Source organism: Pelophylax lessonae (assembly GCF_965119305.1).
Source record: "Pelophylax lessonae genome assembly, chromosome: 3".
Classification (NCBI taxonomy): domain Eukaryota; kingdom Metazoa; phylum Chordata; class Amphibia; order Anura; family Ranidae; genus Pelophylax; species Pelophylax lessonae.
Window position 1 is genome coordinate 87,192,378 of NC_138770.1, and position 20,585 is coordinate 87,212,962.

Sequence of the window (20,585 nt, forward strand, 5' to 3'; positions counted from 1 at the left end):
TTGGCTCACCGCCATCAAACACTTGTCCCACTCTTGTCCCACCACATACTTTTTAAAGTTCCTGCCTATTCAGGGGTCCAGAAATGTCTCAATATTTCAGAATGTTTTCCCAGTATCTCAGTCACAAGCCAGACTTCTCATAGAGATGTGTTCTGCTCCACTGCAATTTACAAACACCTCTGACTCCTCACTGATCCTTTTCAGGGCTCTCCTGCAGGTGGGTTAACCCTTTTGGGGCCACAGTCTACGCAGTTAAGAGTTTAAGGCTCTTTCCTACCCCAAAGTCTCTGCAAGTCTCTGAAATCGAAGCCCCATATAAGGACTTAACAATCTTGGGTAAACGACAAGTTTTCCCCTTTCTGACTGGAACCTCTCACCAGGGATGAATGAGAATCCCTGAGTACTCCAAAACCATAACCTAAACAATGGGAACACACATCTCCTATCTAGGACCAATCCCATATAGCTACAGTCAGGGTGGATTTGATTTAAATCAATTCAATGTAATTAACAATTTAAATCATAATTTAAATCACTAGTAAATAGACTTATCATAATTTTTAAACAGCAGCTGTCATCTCTGTCCCGCAGTGGCTTCTCCTCTGACCCACTGTTTACTTACTGACAGTCCTATTCACTTTAATGGGATGGCTGGTGATGCAGCAGTGACACAAGCTGAGTGAGCAGGTGAGTGGATGCCAGCTGTAATGGAACCGCCGACCCACACTGTGTTTGTGGTCTTCCATAAGTATAAGGCTTCCTTGCAGTCATGAACATAGATACCAAATATTCCAGCCACCCTCCATACAAAGCTAGCCGACAACGTAGCTTGTACTAGAATCACTCTTTATTACACAATCACACAGAATTTATATACAGCATGGACCTACCCCTCCTGATCATATTACCACACACAGGTCAGGGGTTGCCTGATTACATTATCATATGCAGATGAAATTGTATACAGAAACAGAAATAACCTGAACTAATTATCTAGCCATCTGGACAGAACAATGGGAGGTCATTAACATTTAACAATGGGACAGGCAGGCTTAACACAATCCATATTCTTTCTCAATGGATAGACAATAGGACAAGACTGCCAATGACAGTCTGTACGTCTCCTACATTGAAGTACATGGAATCCACATCTACGAATTGCTATGATTATTTAGGTATAACAGACTTCATGGCAACAGGCTATAGGTCTCACAGTGTAACGTGGGATTAAATATTCATATTCCTTGAGAGATATTGCTGAAAAATATTACTGTCCTACTTGAAGCAATCCAAACCATTAAGTATCTGTCTTTCACTCCCAGTGACAGTGAGTACCGTCACACCCGCTAATAGAGCACTGCCATGATGAAACTGAAATGATAGGTGCTCTTTAAATGTAGGGACTCATTCTTGCTGGTACTTAGTGTGAAATTATTTGAATGCCTCAATGCAGTGCATGTTATCTCAGCTTGCAAAGCTTGGATTCATTGACCGAGTTTACCAAAAATGTAAATATTGCAGAATATACAGCCTCATGCTACATAACTAAGCTCCATGTTGAATAAACTAAATTATTAATGTACCTTAACCACTTGCCGACTGCTCCCGCTCGCTCACGGACCCCCCCCCCCACGTGAGTGAGCTGTGGACCCGATGTCCACCGCTCACTCGCGATCCTCCGGTACAGTGGGAGAAAGGCAGGCGGCTAGTGTAAACAAAGCCGCCTGTCATTCTCCCCTGTGTAACAGCACAGATCATACGGTCCTGCTATGTAGGACCGTAGATCTCTGCTGTTACACACACAGCCACATCCAATCACAGTTAGAATCACGCCCCTAGGGACACACTTAACCCCTCCCTCTCAAATAAAGTTAACCCCTTCACTGCCAGTGTCATTTTTACAGTAACAGTGCATATGTATAGCACTGATTACTGTAGTAATGTCACTGGTACCCCCAAAAGTGTCAAAAATGTCAGTCAAGGGTCCGATCTGTCCGCCGCAATGTTGCAGTCCCGCAAAAAAAATTGCAGATCGCCGCCATTACTCGTTAAAAAAGAAAACAATAAAAATGACAAAAATCTTTCCCTTAGTTAGTAAATGCAATAACTTTTGTGCAACCCAATCAAGATACGCTTTTTGCGATTTTTTTTTACCAAACATATGGTAAAAAAAAAATTGGCCTAAAATGTTAAAAAATTTAGATTTTTACATTTTTTGGGGGGAATTTCATATAAAAAATATTGTTATTTTTGCAAAATTGTCGCTCTTTTTTTGTTTAAAGCGCATGATCAAAAAATCGAACAGGTGATCAAATTCCACCAAAAGAAAGCTCTGTTTGTGGGAAAAAAAGGACATCAATTTCATTTGGGTACAGTGTCGCACGACCGCGCAATTGTCCGTTAAAGTCACACAGTGCCGAATCGCAAAATAGGCCCTGGTCAGGAAGGGGGTAAAATCTTCCGGGGCTTAAGTTTTTCTTTTAGCCCTCCTGGGGAGAGCCTGTCCAACTGAAAAATTCAGAACGGTTCTGGAAATTATATAGATAGGCAACTCCTATCCTCATATTGATCAATGGTTCTGAATGAATAATAACTACTGCAGTAGGGAACAGACACAAAAGATACCCTCAGCATCTTTCCAAAAAACTGTTCTGTTTATTAGGCAGAATTGAAGTTTATTTTATACACATACTTATGTAGTTATTACTTTATAATTACAATTGTATTTTTTATGGTAACAAGGGGCGTAACATAGGCAGACTAATTTCTTTTCATAACTCAAAAGAATGCAAATACATAATCAAAACATTATTAGCCATTCATGTGTGCATAATGAGGACATTGTGTGATACATAAGCAAAGCATAAAAAATGTAATACAGTTACTATTAGAATTTACACTTTCTTTTACAAGAACGGTTCCTGGCACATAGTGTAGTTTCCTTCAGGGATGGAAGGAAAAATGGATTGGATTGCAAAAGTTTGAAGGTATGTTGGGGCCTTGTTATGGTAGCCAGAATAGTGTCTTGCTACACTATATTTGGGGGAGTCTTGCTTGATACTTCGCCTGTGCTCACCTTCTCTGGTCAGGAATGATCTTATAGTGCAACCCACATAACGCAGGCTACAAGGGCAGGTGAGACAGTATACAGCATAGGAGGAACAGCAGATGAGAAATTCCTTAGTAGTGTAATTCTTAGAATCACAGAAGGTTTTCAAGCAATGAGGAATACATTTGCAAGTGAGGCATTTTTTTTTTTTTATAACGATACATGCAATTAACAGAAAAAAAGTTTGGTGTATAGTGTCTTAGAACATGGGTATGATACTTTTCTTGGAGCTAGTTTTTCATGCTCCTAGTTCCCTGAATAACCACTTTGGGTTTCTCAGAAAGCATTGGACCCAGTTTGGGATCATTCTTCAGTATTTCCCAGTGTTTAATGACCCCTTCCGATTGACTGTCTCCTGGCCCTGGTTCTAAAAGCCGGGAGGCAGAGGCAGGCATTCGGGTCATGTGACTGCTGTGATTGGCTGTCACAGCAGTCACATGATCATAAAAAGCTCCTGATCGCGAGTATGCGTCGGGAGCTTTTCAGGAATTACTGGCATCAGTGCTGGGAGCATACAGGGAGCACAATCTTAGCACGGTAAATGGTTTACACAGGGCTGTAGATATGAGACTGCTCGGTGTGAAGGCCAACACGCCGAGAGGCTGCATATATGTGTGGGGCTGGGGTGAAGAGTTTAACAATTATTTTAATGGGCTTGAATCCCTCATTGAGTGATGAACAACAGACCCTTTTTGTTGGCATAATGTTCTGTGGTAGATGTAATACCTTCTCTACTGAGATAGTGATGTTGATATTTTGCACAAGCTACATGGATGAAATCCTAAGAATACCCCTTCTTTAGAAATTTCCTGAGAGGAAGGCTGCATTTAGCATTGAAGTCTGTGGATTCGTGGACCTAATCTTCAAAATCTTGTAAGACATTCCTCCTCCCATATTGGCTTGTTTTATAACCACTTCCTTTTGTTTTCTCAAGGATTGGAGTGCCTCACATACTTCTGGAGTTAGATTATGCTGGAATCTAGTTGGCTGACACAAGTGAATGAAGTCATTTTAGACCATCTGTTTTAAAAAGTTGCAATGTACAGCCCCCTTGTTTGATGGGGTTTATAAGTTGATGGCAGTCTAAAATGAGAGTGAACTATGACATTGTCAAGAGGTTGGTGAAATTCTCGCGCTGTCACTATCTGCAAACTATTTATCTCCTTTAATGCTGCAGGTACTGTTATTGGTAACCTACACAATACAGATACTTATAGCAGGGGGGGGGGGGGAGTACCGTGCTTTAAAGGTGCTTAATAAAATTAATTAATACGTATTGGTCATGCTAAATAAAAGTGCTTTAGTGCTTCCAAATATAATAATCCTATATATCCCTATGTGCATCCCACCATCATTTATAAAATAAATTTAATTATTAGTGATAAAATTGATTTCTCTTCAATACATAAATAATCTCTTATAGGTGATGTAACTATAGTGCTTAATAAAATCCACAATCCATATATAAACTGGTAAAAATTATTAAAGTGCCAGTGAGCTCATAACATAAGAAGTAATAAATAATAGTGCTCTTGAGTCCACAATAAATATATAGTTCAGTGATACAAGTATTAAAGTGCTGAAGTGTCCTTGAAATAAATTAAATAAATAAAGAGGTTGTGTTCAAATAAATCTTCTTTCCCAAAATCTCATGCAGGTGCAGGGATCCCTGGAAGAAGCTGTGTGGGCACGCAGCGTAACGCGTAGGACGCCAACCGGAAGTGACGTATAGGCAACGTGTGTTATGCAATGAGAAAGACGAAAAGCAATGTGAGTTTCATTTTAAGTCTATTTTAATAAAAATACCGGCTGTACTTCACTATTTTGGCCCATTTATTTCGGAGACATAAAGGTTCCACATATATCTCCTGATATACCGATCCACAAAGGAGGGAGTTCGGTCACTAATAGCGGGACCTACACGCCACAGAGAAGGAGGAAATACTACTCAGAGGCATATAATACAAGGTGTATTAAAAAGGGAATTGAGGTGAGCGCTTAGGACACCTAGTGGTCACTGCATGGAAGAGCACCTGCATGAGATTTTGGGAAAGAAGATTTATTTGAACACAACCTCTTTATTTATTTAATTTATTTCAAGGACACTTCAGCGCTTTAATACTTGTATCACTGAACTATATATTTATTGTGGACTCAAGAGCACTATTATTTATTACTGGCACTTTAATAATTTTTACCAGTTTATATATGGATTGTGGATTTTATTAAGCACTATAGTTACATCACCTATAAGAGATTATTTATGTATTGAAGAGAAATCAATTTTATCACTAATAATTAAATTTATTTTATAAATGATGGTGGGATGCACATAGGGATATATAGGATTATTATATTTGGAAGCACTAAAGCACTTTTATTTAGCATGACCAATACGTATTAATTAATTTTATTAAGCACCTTTAAAGCGCGGTACTCCCCCCCTGCTATATGACATTGTCACTTCTTATATCATCCCAGGATCTTCCAGATCTTACTCAATATCCTTCTTGCAGAGGGACTCTGGGACAAGACATTATTATAATTAGTATATTTTCTGACTTAACTTAACATCAGGAATTCATCAGTTTTGGTGCAACTTAATATTATGCCAGTATCATGGTCTGTATAGTCATCACACCTACACATTTTGTAGTTTCCCTATTAAGCTGATATTTTTACATACTATATATTAATTAACTTTTGGATTATCAGTATTCATGTACTGTATGTATTCCATTATTGAATTCATCACACATATAGAACCTGTTTAAACTTTATATTTCATTAGCACTGCCCCTTCTGACGTCACAGACTGATGCATGCTGGGCCTGTGACGTCAGACGGGGTGGTGCCACCGGGTGATTTAGCCAGGTGGGCCCACCCCTTACCTATATATAAGAAATGTCAAAGTGCAGAACAGGCATTCGGTGGGAGGCTGTCCCAGGAGGTGGAGCGTTTTTGCTTCTTTTTATTATTTGGGCCGGCTGCGGCATGACTCATGATGGATTTATAAAGGGGACACTACTTTTTTATTTTTTTGAATAAAGAAATTTTCACTTGTTTTCATTACTTTTTGAGACTTTTTTGGTGAATGGGTAGGGGTACTATGTACCCGATACTCATACACATGGGGGGGCAGGATCTGGGGGCTCCCTTGTTAAAGCGGTCTTCCATATTCCCATAAGCCCCCTGCCCACGAACCCCAACAACCACCGGCCACAGTTGTGGGGATGAGGCCCTTGTCCCCATCAACATGGGGGCAAGGTGTTTTGGGGTGGGGGGGCAGAGCTGACAGTATATACTGACAGTGTCACTAGAGCAGAGATTGGTGTCAATAAGGCAGTGGATGGGGTCAGTATTTTTTATTTTTATTATTTTGTTATTTTTTTATTACTTTTTTAGGAGCCCCATTAGGGGGCTTTGGTGAAATATCAGTCTAAACAGGGGGAATATGTGCCACACTGGGTGATTAGGGTGTGCCCAGGAACATCTGGCACACATTGTGCACATGCCATGTCACTAGAATTGATGCATGATCTCTAGAGGTACTGCTGCAAGCAATGGCTTAAAATTGGCAGCACACTTTAAAAAATGCATACAGCTTAAAATATAACTAAAAGCAAAACTTTTTTTGTAGTTTTCGATAGAGTGGAGAGGGATTAGAACACTTGTCAGTTTTTATTGCTGTCTGTGCCCCCTATTTGTCCTGTTTACCATTATCATTGAAAGTGAAAGAAAATCCAAAATTTTGGGTTGTCCCCAGAAAAGTAATACAGTAAACCCCCCTCCATTGCGGGGGTTACGTTACCGACCCAGCCGCGAAAAGTGAAATTCCGCGAAATAGAAAAACCCTATTAAAATGCATTGTAGGCATGATTTTTTTACTGTCACTGTACGTGTAGAAGCATTTTAAGGTCTTTAAACACACTTTTAAAACAATAGAAACTCATTTAAACACATAAAAGATACTTAGAGACAGAGCAAGAGCAATGAAAAACACAAAAATCTTTCATTTTTAATGATTTATATAGTAAAATAACATTACAAAAAAAAACACGAATTACCGGGCCCGCAAAAACTGAACAGCGATGTAGCGGGGGATTACTGTAGAGGAGAAATCTTCCAATGGGGACACTAGTTCCGGTGACCTGGGGGGCCGCAAGGAATTCCCATAATTTGCAGGGGTGTCAACTTCCTGTTTGACTATGGGACAGATTGCAGAAAAAAAATTGATAGGGGTTATAACCCTTCCTTGCTCCATCCAAAATGGGAAAAAAAAGTTTTGCCAGTAGTTCTCCTTTAACTCAAATGCACATTGTGGAGAACAGTGAGACCAACCTATTCAGGTTGTGTATGTCACCTTGTACTGACAATTGTTTATTATGTTCCAGAGTGGACACATCTGTCCCAGTGACAACAGTCCTGAGGGTTTTACCTACCATCACTTTTCACAGATTTCCTTTTACTTCCTTGGGTGTCTTTGTACAGAAAGTTAAGAGGAATCTCCCCAATGGTATACAGAAAAATAAAATAAAAACAAAATAAATAAATAGAAAACTCAAAGCCATTTGAAGAATATGTCAACCCAGAATTTCAGATTCCTAATATGTGCCTGTTGTACCATGTACTTGCATGAAAAAGTATCCTGTTCTCTTAGTATTGCTTCATTTGTATGGAATACCTGGTATTCCTGCCAGTTTCTCTGCGTTCCTATTAAAAACTGACCACACTGGGCATGAGAGCACAGCATGGTCAGTTCTCAAGCTGTGCTGGTGTTTTGCTGCTCCAATGATCAGACTTGTGCTGATTCCCCCCCTCCACCACCACCCACACACAAATTCACTGGGAAGACTAATGTACTGCTGTTTCTCCTCTTCCAGCTCTAACAGAGACTTATGCAGCTGAGAACAGAGGGTATGTGATCACTTATAAAAAAGGTTAAAAAAGATTTTTATAATGAGCACTCAGCATGTGATTTTTTTTTTTTTTTTTTGAGAAAACGGTGTTTTAATAGCAGTACTTTATGCCATGAACTCACATGGAATTGGCTCAAGGAGCTCAGGTTCCTTTCCAAATGTTCAGAGAAGGTAAGCTTCACTTGGCTGGGCAGGCTGACATTTTATCTCCAACCAGAAGCCCTTCTCCTTAGCTTCAATTTTCTTCCACTCGTTCTCCTTCACACGTTTCAGGAAACGGTCTCTTTTGAGTGGCAGATGTGACATTAATTCTTTTGGCAAGAATCTTACCCTTGACTTGTTTCTTCACAATTATTCCAACAGCATGCTGTGTGACATTGTAGATCCGGCCAGTCTTGCCATGGTAGCACTTGTGTGGCATACCCTTCTGGATTGTGCCTGTACCCTTGATGTCCACAATATCACCCTTCTTGTAGATGCGCATATAGGTTGACAGTGGCACCGGAAGGGTCTCTTGTGTTCGTCATTTTTCACTAACAATTGCCCCTACTGCAATATGGCGGGTCCGTCGGAAAGAGGGCAGCATGTGATTTCTCAATCACATAAGGAGGAACAGCCTCAGCTGTTCATGTTTACCTAAGAGACTGTGTAGAGGAGGGTGTGTTTATTCCCTCCACTCAGGTCTCAAGTTACACTCAGCTCTGTACTATGCAGTGTAGCTCTGTACTATGCAGTGTGTCATGAAAGATTCCCTGTCCTCTGCATATTGGAGGCTTTGAAATACCCTTTGATCTGTGCACTTTGAATTGCTGTAGAGGAGAGAGCGCTGCAAATAAACAGGTACAACATATGTAGGAGGATTTGCTTGATCACTGTGAATCACTGCAGTGGGTATTTGTAAGGGTATACAACCACTTTAAAAATACTAAAAATTACAATTTCAGTCCAATTTTTAGCCAGTAATGATTTGTTAAAACTGCCACAAATGCCATTTATTGTTTGTGGGATTCACATACTGTTTTTCCCTCTATTAAAGTGCTGAGATTGATCACGTGAACATAGCAGGCATACTTATCCACTTCCAGCATTACTGCATTCCCAATTCCCCCTAAAGTGTTTGTTTCCCTAACATTTCATATTCCTGATATATGCCTGTTGTTCTATGTACTTGTATGAGAAAGTATCCTGTTCTCTTTGTATTGGTTCCTTTTATGTGAAATCCCTGCTATTCTTGCTAATCCCTCTGCTCTCCTATTAAAAATTGACCACACTAAGCAGGAAAACACAGCATGGTCAGTTCTCGCTGGGAACTCAGCCTGCTCTCCTCCAATGATCAGACTTGTCCTGACACACCCCTCCTGCACAGCCTGTCACTGGGAAGCTCAGTGTGCTGCTGCTTATCCTCCCCTCAGCTCTTATGCTGCTGAGAACAGAGGAAATGTGGTCACTTAAAAAAAGGGGAAAAAAGGGATTCATAATGTTTTTTTTTTATATCTATACAAAAATGATTTTGCCTTTCATTTCTTTTTTAAACTGAATATATTATTTTACAAGGTGATCATTTACAATCATTTTAAGAAAAAAATAATACCTGGACTCCCTCTCATTATAAAGAGAAGCAGGTGCAGGCCTGCCACAATTAGCTAAAAATCCTTGGAATGCAAATAACTGACCTGGGAAGAGCAAAGTAGTATTGAGGAAAATAAAAGGCAAGGAAGGAACTGGATTCATAGGCATTTAAAGTTTGAATCTTGAGCACACAGGTCCATAGGGAGCCAATTTACATTTCTCATTCTAGCCCAGCCTTTTTCAACGAGGGTGCCTTCAGGTTTCTTCAGGGGTGCCTTGGCAAAATGCCTAAAAATTGCCCAACAATTGTATACATGTCAGCAGGTGGATCAAGCCTGCCTTTTAGCTACACAAACTCACAGATTTTCATTGTGCACCATTACAACAATGTAGCCGCCGGCGTCCTAACAACCAATAATGTCATCGGTTGATAAGGAGCACGTAGGGCGCCTGTACTGCATTCTTATTTGCCCCTCTCCCTCCTCTCTCTGTCAACAATGGATTGCATTAGCAGAGTGATGGAGAGAAACTAGGCGAGAAGAGAAACTTTGGAATACTAGTCAGTACCCCTGTGCAAAGATGTATTTGCGGTGGAAGAATAAATTAGTTCTAACGTTGGGTGTCCTACGTGTGTAGATGTGGATTTTTGTTGTTTTACATTTTTGAATGGGGTGCCTTAAGATTGTACATAATTTTACAGGGTGCCCTAAGATTGTATATAATTTTACAGGGTGCCTTAAGATTGTGCATGGTTTTACAGGGTGCCCTAAGATTGTACATCATTTTACAGGGTGCCCTAAGATTGTGCATCATTTTACAGGGTGCCCTAAGATTGTACATAATTTTACAGGATGCCCTAAGATTGTGCATAATTTTACAGGGTGCCCTAAGATTGTACATAATTTTACAGGGTGCCTTAAGATTGTACATAATTTTACAGGGTGCCCTAAGATTGTGCATAGTTTTACAGGGTGCCTTAAGATTGTTCATCATTTTACAGGGTGCCTTAAGATTATGCATCATTTTACAGGGTGACCTAAGATTGTTCATCATTTTACAGGGTGACCTAAGATTGTTCATCATTTTACAGGGTGACCTAAGATTGTTCATCATTTTACAGGGTGCCCTAAGATTGTGTATCATTTTACAGGGTGCCCTAAGATTGTATATAATTTTGCAGGGTGCCTTAAGATTGTTCATCATTTTACAGGGTGCCCTAAGATTGTGCATAATTTTACAGGGTGCCCTAAGATTGTATATAATTTTACAGGGTGCCTTACGATTGTGCATGGTTTTACAGGGTGCCCTAAGATTGTGCATAATTTTACAGGGTGCCCTAAGATTGTGCATAATTTTACAGGGTGCCCTAAGATTGTATATAATTTTACAGGGGGCCTTAAGATTGTGCATGGTTTTACAGGGTGCCCTAAGATTGTACATCATTTTACAGGATGCCCTAAGATTGTATATAATTTTACAGGGTGCCTTAAGATTGTGCATGGTTTTACAGGGTGCCCTAAGATTGTACATCATTTTACAGGATGCTCTAAGATTGTACATAATTTTACAGGGTGCCCTAAGATTGTGCATAATTTTACAGGGTGCCCTAAGATTGTACATAATTTTACAGGGTGCCCTAAGATTGTACATAATTTTACAGGGTGCCTTAAGATTGTGCATGGTTTTACAGGGTGCCCTAAGATTGTATATAATTTTACAGGGTGCCTTAAGATTGTGCATCGTTTTACAGGGTGCCCTAAAATTGTGCATCATTTTACAGGGTGCCTTAAGATTGTGCATCATTTTACAGGGTGTCTTAAGATTGTGCATCATTTTACAGGGTGACCTAAGATTGTTCATCATTTTACAGGGTGACCTAAGATTGTTCATCATTTTACAGGGTGCCCTAAGATTGTGCATAATTTTGCAGGGTGCCTTAAGATTGTTCATCATTTTACAGGGTGCCCTAAGATTGTGCATAATTTTACAGGGTGCCCTAAGATTGTATATAATTTTACAGGGTGCCTTAAGATTGTGTATCATTTTACAGGGTGCCCTAAGATTGTATATAATTTTGCAGGGTGCCTTAAGATTGTTCATCATTTTACAGGGTGCCCTAAGATTGTGCATAATTTTACAGGGTGCCCTAAGATTGTATATAATTTTACAGGGTGCCTTAAGATTGTGCATGGTTTTACAGGGTGCCCTAAGATTGTGCATCATTTTACAGGATGCCCTAAGATTGTACATAATTTTACAGGGTGCCCTAAGATTGTACATCATTTTACAGGGTGCCCTAAGATTGTACATAATTTTACAGGGTGCCCTAAGATTGTGCATCATTTTACAGGGTGCCCTAAGATTGTGCATAATTTTACAGGGTGCCCTAAGATTGTGCATCATTTTACAGGGTGCCCTAAGATTGTACATAATTTTACAGGATGCCCTAAGATTTTATATAATTTTACAGGGTGCCTTAAGATTGTGCATGGTTTTACAGGGTGCCCTAAGATTGTACATCATTTTACAGGGTGCCCTAAGATTGTACATAATTTTATAGGGTGCCCTAAGATTGTATATAATTTTACAGGGTGCCTTAAGATTGTGCATGGTTTTACAGGGTGCCTTAAGATTGTTCATCATTTTACAGGGTGCCTTAAGATTGTGCATCGTTTTACAGGGTGCCCTAAGATTGTGCATAATTTTGCAGGGTGCCTTAAGATTGTGCATCATTTTACAGGGTGCCTTGACTGAGAAAAGGTTGAGAAACATTGTTCTATATAAAGTGGACTTTTATTTTCCAGTTGGTCCAACGATGACCTAAAATTGGTCGGATTTAAAAAGCTTTCTAGCTGCGAGGTATAGCACGAATCTTATGTGGTAAGGGGGCACTAGTGAACCCCAGAGCAGGAGTCAAGTCCAGATCAATGCCAGGAGGGGCCTGGAAGGTGAAGTTTTGCAGCAGTGTTGTAAAAAACAGGAACAGCTCCATCCTGGCCAGGTTCTCTCCAGCACAGCTTCTCTTTCCTGGTGAAAACAGAAAACAATGAAACTTGCTCACTGCTTAGATTTGTGACACATTTTAAAGGATGATGGTTGATACTGGGAGCATCTGCTTGCTGTGCAGATGAGGCAGGAATTCTCTGTTATAGCAAATTGGATCACCTCACCATGATTGATAAAGGTTTTTACATCTGGATCAATTGTGGTTTTGGGGTTCTCAGGATGTAAGAAGCTTTTATATTATTCTATTGCTTGAACCTGATAGATGGACTCAAGTTTTTTTTCAACCTAATTATATAACAACATAAATCTCTCAGAAAATTTTTATTTTTTTTGTTTTGGATAGAGTGATGAGTGATTAGAACCCCTGTAGAGATTTTAACAGTAGCAATAGAAAAATACAACATTTGAAACCTAAAATAACAAAGCATCCATCACCTCTATGGAAGTATGTAACCACTTAAGCCCCAGCCCTATTTCGGACACTTTTTGTTCACAAGTTAAAATCAGTATTTTTTCCTAGAAAACTACTTAGAACCCCCAAACATTATATATATTATTTTAGCAAAGACTCTGGAGAATAAAATGGCGGTCATTGCAATATTTTTTGTCACACGATATTTGCGCAGCGGTCTTTAAAACGCCATTTTTTTGGGAAAAATTAGGAAAAATTACATTTCACTGCATTTAAAAAATACTAAACAGTAAAGTTAGCCCATTTTTTTTTTTTGTATATTGTGAAAGATGATGTCACGCCGAGTAAATTGATACCCAACATGTTACGGTTTAAAATTGCGCACACCCGTGGAATGGCGAAAAACTACGGTCAATAGAAATCTCAATAGGCGACGCTTTAAATTTTTTTAACGGTTACCAGTTTAGAGTTAGAGTGTAGCTCTTTTTTTTTAATTATTGCCCACGCTCTGGCGATTGCGGCGATACCTCACATATGTGGTTTGAACAGCGATTTAATTCTTGGCACGACTTCCGTATACGTTTTTTTTTTTCGTGTGCGAGCTAACGGTGACTAAAATTTTAAATTTTTTTTCCTATTTATTTAATTTTTTTTTTAACTTTATTACAGGTTTTTAAAAAAAAAAAAAAAAATCTGATCACTTTTATTGCTGTCACAAGCAATGTAAACATCCCTTGTGACACCAATATGCAGTGACAGGTACTCTTTATGGAGGGATCGAGGGTTTAAAAGACCCTAGACCCCTCCACTACACTTCCATGTATGCAAAACGCTGAAAACTGCATTTTTGCATATAGCCGTTTTTTAAATTTGCGGCCTTTTGCAGCACAGTAACTCGGAAGTGACGTCATGGACGCCGCCTCTGGGTTACGTCATCGGAGACCCGATCGAAGCCGCTTCCGGATTTGATCGGGACTCCATCCAGCCGGCGGACGTGCCGGCTGGGTGTTCGGGTCTCCCGGTGGGACGGGAGGCCCGGGCGAAGTCACGGAAGGCGGCAGGAGGGGGGAGGACGTCCCCTCCCGCTCACCCGGGTAACGATGGAGCGGCTCCCGAGCCGCATCGATCGTTACCGACGGAAAGACGACCATTGGCTGTAAACCACGGTACCGGGATGGTGCCTCTAGCTAGAGGCATCATCCCGGTATTACATCGCAAAGTCTGCCGATGTATATATACGTCAGTTTGCGGTAAGTGGTTAAAGCCAACATTTTCTTTTAGTTTTAGATAGTGTACCCTCCTTATTTGTCTTGGTGACCATTGCCATTAATATGACAGCTGTGCTAGAGGGAATTTTCTCTATATTTTGAGAGATTTTCTCTCACTTTCTTTTGTGTCTTCCGAATAGGAAGCATACCCTCAACCATCCCAGATTTAATGTACATGGGGAGGTAGGGGCTCGAGTCCTGCAGGAATGCATGGGAACGGCATTCCCGTTAGCAGCAGCGTCCTGGTGCCCCCCAACAGAATCCTGGCTCCACCATTTGCTCTGGGATGGCGGGTCAGTAAGCTAGATGGTGGGTTCCTGACCCACCAGCAGTACCAGCCAGCAGGATCCACCAACAGTACCCACCATCAGTGCCAGCCAACGGTACCCACCAGCAGTACCCAACAACAGTAGCCACCAGCAGTAGCAGCCAGCAGGACCAGCCAGCAGGACCCACCAGCAGTACCAGCCAGTAGTACCCATCAACAGTACCTGCCAGCAGTACCAGCCAGCAGTACCCACCAGCAGTACCAGCCAGCAGTACCCACCAACAGTACAAGCCAACAGTAACCGCCAGCAGTACAAGCCAACAGTACCAGCCAGCAGTACAAGCCAACAGTACCAGCGGTCAATACCCACCAACAGTACCCACCAACAGTACCCGCCATTGCCAACAGTACCCACCAGCAATTCCCACCAGCAGTACCAGCCAGCAGTACCCGCCAGCAGTACCAGCCAACAGTACCCACCAGCAGTACCAGCCAGCAGTACCAGCCAGCAGTACCCACCAGCAGTATACACCAGCAGTAACAGCCAGCAGTAACAGCCAGCAGTACCCACCAGCAGTACCCACCAGCAGTACCAGCCAGCAGTACCAGCCAGCAGTACCCGCTAGCAGTTCCTCCACCAGCAGCACCAGTCAGCAGTACCCACCAGCAGTACCCACCAGCAGTACCCACCAGCAGTACCAGCCAGCAGTACCAGCCAGCAGTACCCGCCAGCAGTACCCGCCAGCAGCAGTACCAGCCAGCAGTACCCACCAGCAGTATCCACCAGCAGTACCAGCCAGCAGTTCCAGCCAGCAGGACCAGCCCTGGAGCACAGCCAGCAGCAGCCACCAGCCATACCTGCCTAGGGGACCGCAGCAGTCAGCGATACCTGCAGTAATCCTGAGGAAGAAGTGAATATTGTGGTCGGTTGAGGTGCAGGTAAACTGCAGTGCATCCGTGTGAAAGCAGCCTTAGACCCCTTTTACACGATCAATCCAATTTGGTCTGCCTGTATGTTTTTCAGGTGGACCCAATTGGACCCTCCATTCACCTCTATAAAGTGTCAGATGTAAACGGACTTGTATCCGTTTACACCTGCCTGTCTCCAATCCGATCCACTTAAAAAAACAGAAGGGGATCCCTCCCCTTCTGTCTGGGAGGATCGGAGGGCTCATAGAGTAGAGCGGGCTGTGTCCATGTCTGCTCTGCATATGCTGAGGGGACATGGACCTGTCATCTGCCCGCTTCGCTCATTGTGGCCCGAGACTGGTTACCAAGTTGCTAAAGTGACCCTCGCTCCTTAAAAGATATATACAGTATCTCACAAAAGTGAGTACACCCCTCACATTTTTGAAAATATTTTATTATATCTTTACCAATATGCAGTGACAGGTACTCTTTATGGAGGGATCGAGGGTCTAAAAGACCCTAGACCCCTCTACTACACTTCCATGTATGCAAAACGCCGAAAACTGCATTTTTGCATACAGCCGGTTTTTAAATTTGCCGCCTTTTGCAGCACAGTAATCCGGACGTGACGTCATGGACGCCGCCTCCGGGTTAAGTCATCGGAGACCCGATCAAAGCCGCTACCGGATTTGATCGGGACTCCATCCAGCCGGTGGGACGGGAGGCCCGGGCGAAGTCACGGAAGGCGGCAGGAGGGGGGAGGATGTCCCCTCCCGCTCACCCGGGTAACGATCGAGCGGCTCCCGAGCCGCATCGGTCGTTACCGACGGAAAGACGACCATTGGCTGTAAACCACGGTACCGGGATGGTGCCTCTAGCTAGAGGCATCATCCCGGTATTACATCGCAAAGTCTGCTGATGTATATATAAGTCAGTTTGCGGTAAGTGGTTAAAGCCAACATTTTCTTTTAGTTTTAGATAGTGTACCCTCCTTATTTGTCTTGGTGACCATTGCCATTAATATGACAGCTGTGCTAGAGGGAATTTTCTCTATATTTGGAGAGATTTTCTCTCACTTTCTTTTGTGTCTTCCGAATAGGAAGCATACCCTCAACCATCAAAGATTTAATGTATATGGGGAGGTAGGGGCTAGAGTCCGGCAGGAATGCATGGGAACGGCATTCCCGTTAGCAGCAGCGTCCTGGTGCCCCCCCTACAGAATCCTGGCTCCACCATTTGCTCTGGGATGGCGGGTCAGTAAGCTAGATGGCGGGTTCCTGACCCACCAGCAGTACCAGCCAGCAGTATCCACCAACAGTACCCACCATCAGTGCCAGCCAATGGTACCCACCAGCAGTACCCAACTACAGTAGCCACCAGCAGTACCAGCCAGCAGGACCAGCCAGCAGTACTCACCAGAAGTACCAGCCAGTAGTACCCATCAACAGTACCTGCCAGCAGTACCAGCCAGCAGTACCAGCCAGCAGTACCCACCAACAGTACAAGCCAACAGTAACTGCCAGCAGTGCAAGCCAACAGTACCAGCCAGCAGTACAAGCCAACAGTACCAGCGGTCAATACCGACCAACAGTACCCACCAACAGTACCCGCCATTGCCAACAGTACCCACCAACAATTCCCACCAGCAGTACCAGCCAGCAGTATCCACCAACAGTATCCACCATCAGTGCCAGCCAATGGTACCCACCAGCAGTACCCAACAACAGTAGCCACCAGCAGTACCAGCCAGCAGGACCAGCCAGCAGTACCCACCAGCAGTACCAGCCAGTAGTACCCATCAACAGTACCTGCCAGCAGTACCAGCCAGCAGTACCCACCAGCAGTACCAGCCAGCAGTACCCACCAACAGTACAAGCCAACAGTAACCGCCAGCAGTGCAAGCCAACAGTACCAGCCAGCAGTACAAGTCAACAGTACCAGCGGTCAATACCAACCAACAGTACCCGCCATTGCCAACAGTACCCACCAGCAATTCCCACCAGCAGTACCAGCCAGCAGTACCCGCCAGCAGTACCCGCCAGCAGTACCAGCCAACAGTACCCACCAGCAGTACCAGCCAGCAGTACCAGCCAGCAGTACCCACCAGCAGTATACACCAGCAGTAACAGCCAGCAGTACCCACCAGCAGTACCCACCAGCAGTACCAGCCAGCAGTACCCACCAGCAGTACCCGCCAGCAGTTCCTCCACCAGCAGTACCCACCAGCAGTACTCACCAGCAGTACCCACCAGCAGTACCAGCCAGCAGTACCCACCAGCAGTATCCACCAGCAGTACCAGCCAGCAGTTCCAGCCAGCAGGACCAGCCCTGGAGCACAGCCAGCAGCAGCCACCAGCCATACCTGCCTAGGGGACCGCAGCAGTCAGCGATACCTGCAGTAATCCTGAGGAAGAAGTGAATATTGTGGTCAATTGAGGTGCAGGTAAACTCAGTGTGAAAGCAGCCTTAGACCCCTTTTACACAATCGATCCAATTTGGTCTGCCTGTCTGTTTTTCAGGTGGACCCAATTGGACCCTCCATTCACCTCCATAGAGTGGCAGATGTAAACGGACTTGTATCCGTTTACACCTGCCTATCTCCAATCCGATCCACTTAAAAAAACAGAAGGGGATCCCTCCCCTTCTGTCTGGGAGGATCGGAGGGCTCATAGAGTAGAGCGGGCTGTGTCCATGTCTGCTCTGCATATGCTGAGGGGACACAGACCTGTCATCTGCCCGCTTCACTCATTGTGGCCCGAGACTGGTTACCAAGTTGCTAAAGTGACCCTCGCTCCATAAAAGATATATACAGTATCTCACAAAAGTGAGTACACCCCTCACATTTTTGCAAATATTTTATTATATCTTTTCATGTGACAACACTGAAGAAATGACACTTTGCTACAATGTATAGTAGTGAGTGTACAGCTTGTATAACAGTGTAAATTTGCTGCCCCGTCAAAATACCTCAAGACACAGCCATTAATGTCTAAACCGTTGGCAACAAAAGTGAGTACATCCCTAAGTGAAAATGTTTAAATTGGGCCCAATTAGCCATTTTCCCTCCCCAATGTCATGTAAATCATTAGTGTTACAAGGTCTCAGGTGTGAATGGGGAGCAGGTGTGTTAAATTTGGCGTTATCGCTCTCACGCTCTCATATTGGTCACTGGAAGTTCAACATGGCACCTCAATGCGAAGAACTCTGAGGATCTGAAAAAAAGGATGGTTGCTCTACATAAATATAAAGATGGCCTAGGCTATAAGAAGATTGCCAAGACCCTAAAACTGAGCTGCGGTTTAAAAGGACCACTCAGAACAGGCCTCGCCATGGTCGACCATAGAAGTTGAATGCACATGCTCAGCGTCATATCCAGAATTAGTTTTTGGGAAATAGAGGTATGAGTGCTGCCAGTGTTAGTGCAGAAGTTGAATGGGTGGGGGGTCAGCCTGTCAGTGCTCAGACCATACGCTGCACACTGTATAAAATTGGTCTGCATGGCTGTCGTCCCAGAAGGAAGCCTCTTCTAAAGATGATGCACAAGAAAGCCCGCAAACCGTTTGCTGAAGACAAGCAAACTAAGGACATGGATTACTGGAGCCATGTCCTGTGGTCTGATGAGACCAAGATAAACGTATTTTGTTCAGATGGTGTCAAGCGTGTGTGGCGAAAACCAGGTGAGGAGTACAAAGACAAGTGTGTCTTGCCTACAGTCAAGCATGTTGGTGTGAGTGTCATGGTCTGGGACTGCATGAGTGCTGCTGCCACAGTTTATTGAGGGAACCATGAATGCCAACATGCACCATGACATACTGAAGCAGAGCATGATCCCCTCCCTTTGGAGACTGAGCCGCAGGGCAGTATTCCAACGTGATAATGGCCCAATCACACCTCCAAGACGACCACTGCCTTGCTAAAGAAGCTGAGGGTAAAGGTGATGGACTGGTCAAGCATGTCTCCAGACCTAAACCCTATTGAGCATCTGTGGGGCATCCTCAAATGGAAGGTGGAGGAGCGAAAGATCTTTAACATCCACCAGCTCCGTGATGACATTATGGAGGAGTAGAAGAGGACTCCAGTGGCAACCTGTGAAGCTCTGGCAAACTCCATGCCCAGGAGGGTTAAGGCAGTGCTGAAACATAATGGTGGCCGCACAAAATATTGACACATTTTTCACTTAGGGATGTACTCACTTTTGTCACCAGCGGTTTAGACATTAATGGCTGTGTGTTGAGTTATTTTGAGGGGACAGCAAATTTACACTGTTATACAAGCTGTACACTCACTACTTTACATTGTAGCAGAGTGTAATTTCTTCAGTGTTGTCACATGAAAAGATATAATAAAATATTTACAAAAATGTGAAGGGTGTACTCACTTTTGTGAGATACTGTATATATATTTATATATATATACATACACACACACACACACACACACACACACACACACACACTTTTTTTTATTTTTGAGGTGGGGTGGAGGGGTCTTAGGTGAGTTTCCACACTTTCGTTCCCAGGACTGGACCCCTGGTGGAGGTGCTGCTGCAATAAAGACTGTATTGTAAACTGTATTGTAATTGAAGTTCAATAAAGCACAAACACCTGGTGGGAAGTCAACCTGACCAGGTGCACTCACAGAATGTTGCAGTGAAGAGTATGACAGTAGGTCTCAGGTGCACCGACACCATCTTTCTTGAGAGATGGAAAGCGGCCTGGCTGATCAGTGCCCAAATGGGAGGATTCCAGGAAGGATGGTGTGTCCCTGCTCTTTCTCTACTCGTCTGTAACCTCTGCTTACTGCCAATGCTGTCCCCAACAGACGGGTGACCTGTCCTTACACTACCTCCATGCCAAATGCACACTAAGTCTGTGAGCCAGGGTCCTAAATAGACTCTGCCTGACCCAAGATGGCTGCTAGGGTCACATGGGGAGGCAGCATCCAATCAATAGCTCCCCCAGTGACCCTGGAAACCATAGGCAAACCATGTTCTTCTTGACTTCCCTTCCAACCACAGTGGAGAAAGTAGACTGCATCTGCCTACATGTACATGGTTCTGTCCGTGACGTCTCATTACAGGACACAGGAGACAGGTAAGTGTGCTCTGCTGTCTTCCACTGACCAC

General features: G+C 43.3%; 1 protein-coding gene across 1 annotated transcript in view; it reads right to left on the reverse strand.

Annotated features, from left to right (window-relative positions):
- LOC309550374 (uncharacterized protein) overlaps nt 1-20,585 on the reverse strand; it is a gene marked incomplete at its 3' end in the record, with an annotated part of 214,372 nt that overhangs the window by 58,551 nt on the left and 135,236 nt on the right. The window contains exon 10 of the mRNA XM_082250769.1: nt 12,451-12,624. Coding sequence (XP_082106895.1) covers nt 12,451-12,624 — 174 coding nt within the window. The remainder of the gene's footprint in view (nt 1-12,450; nt 12,625-20,585) is intronic.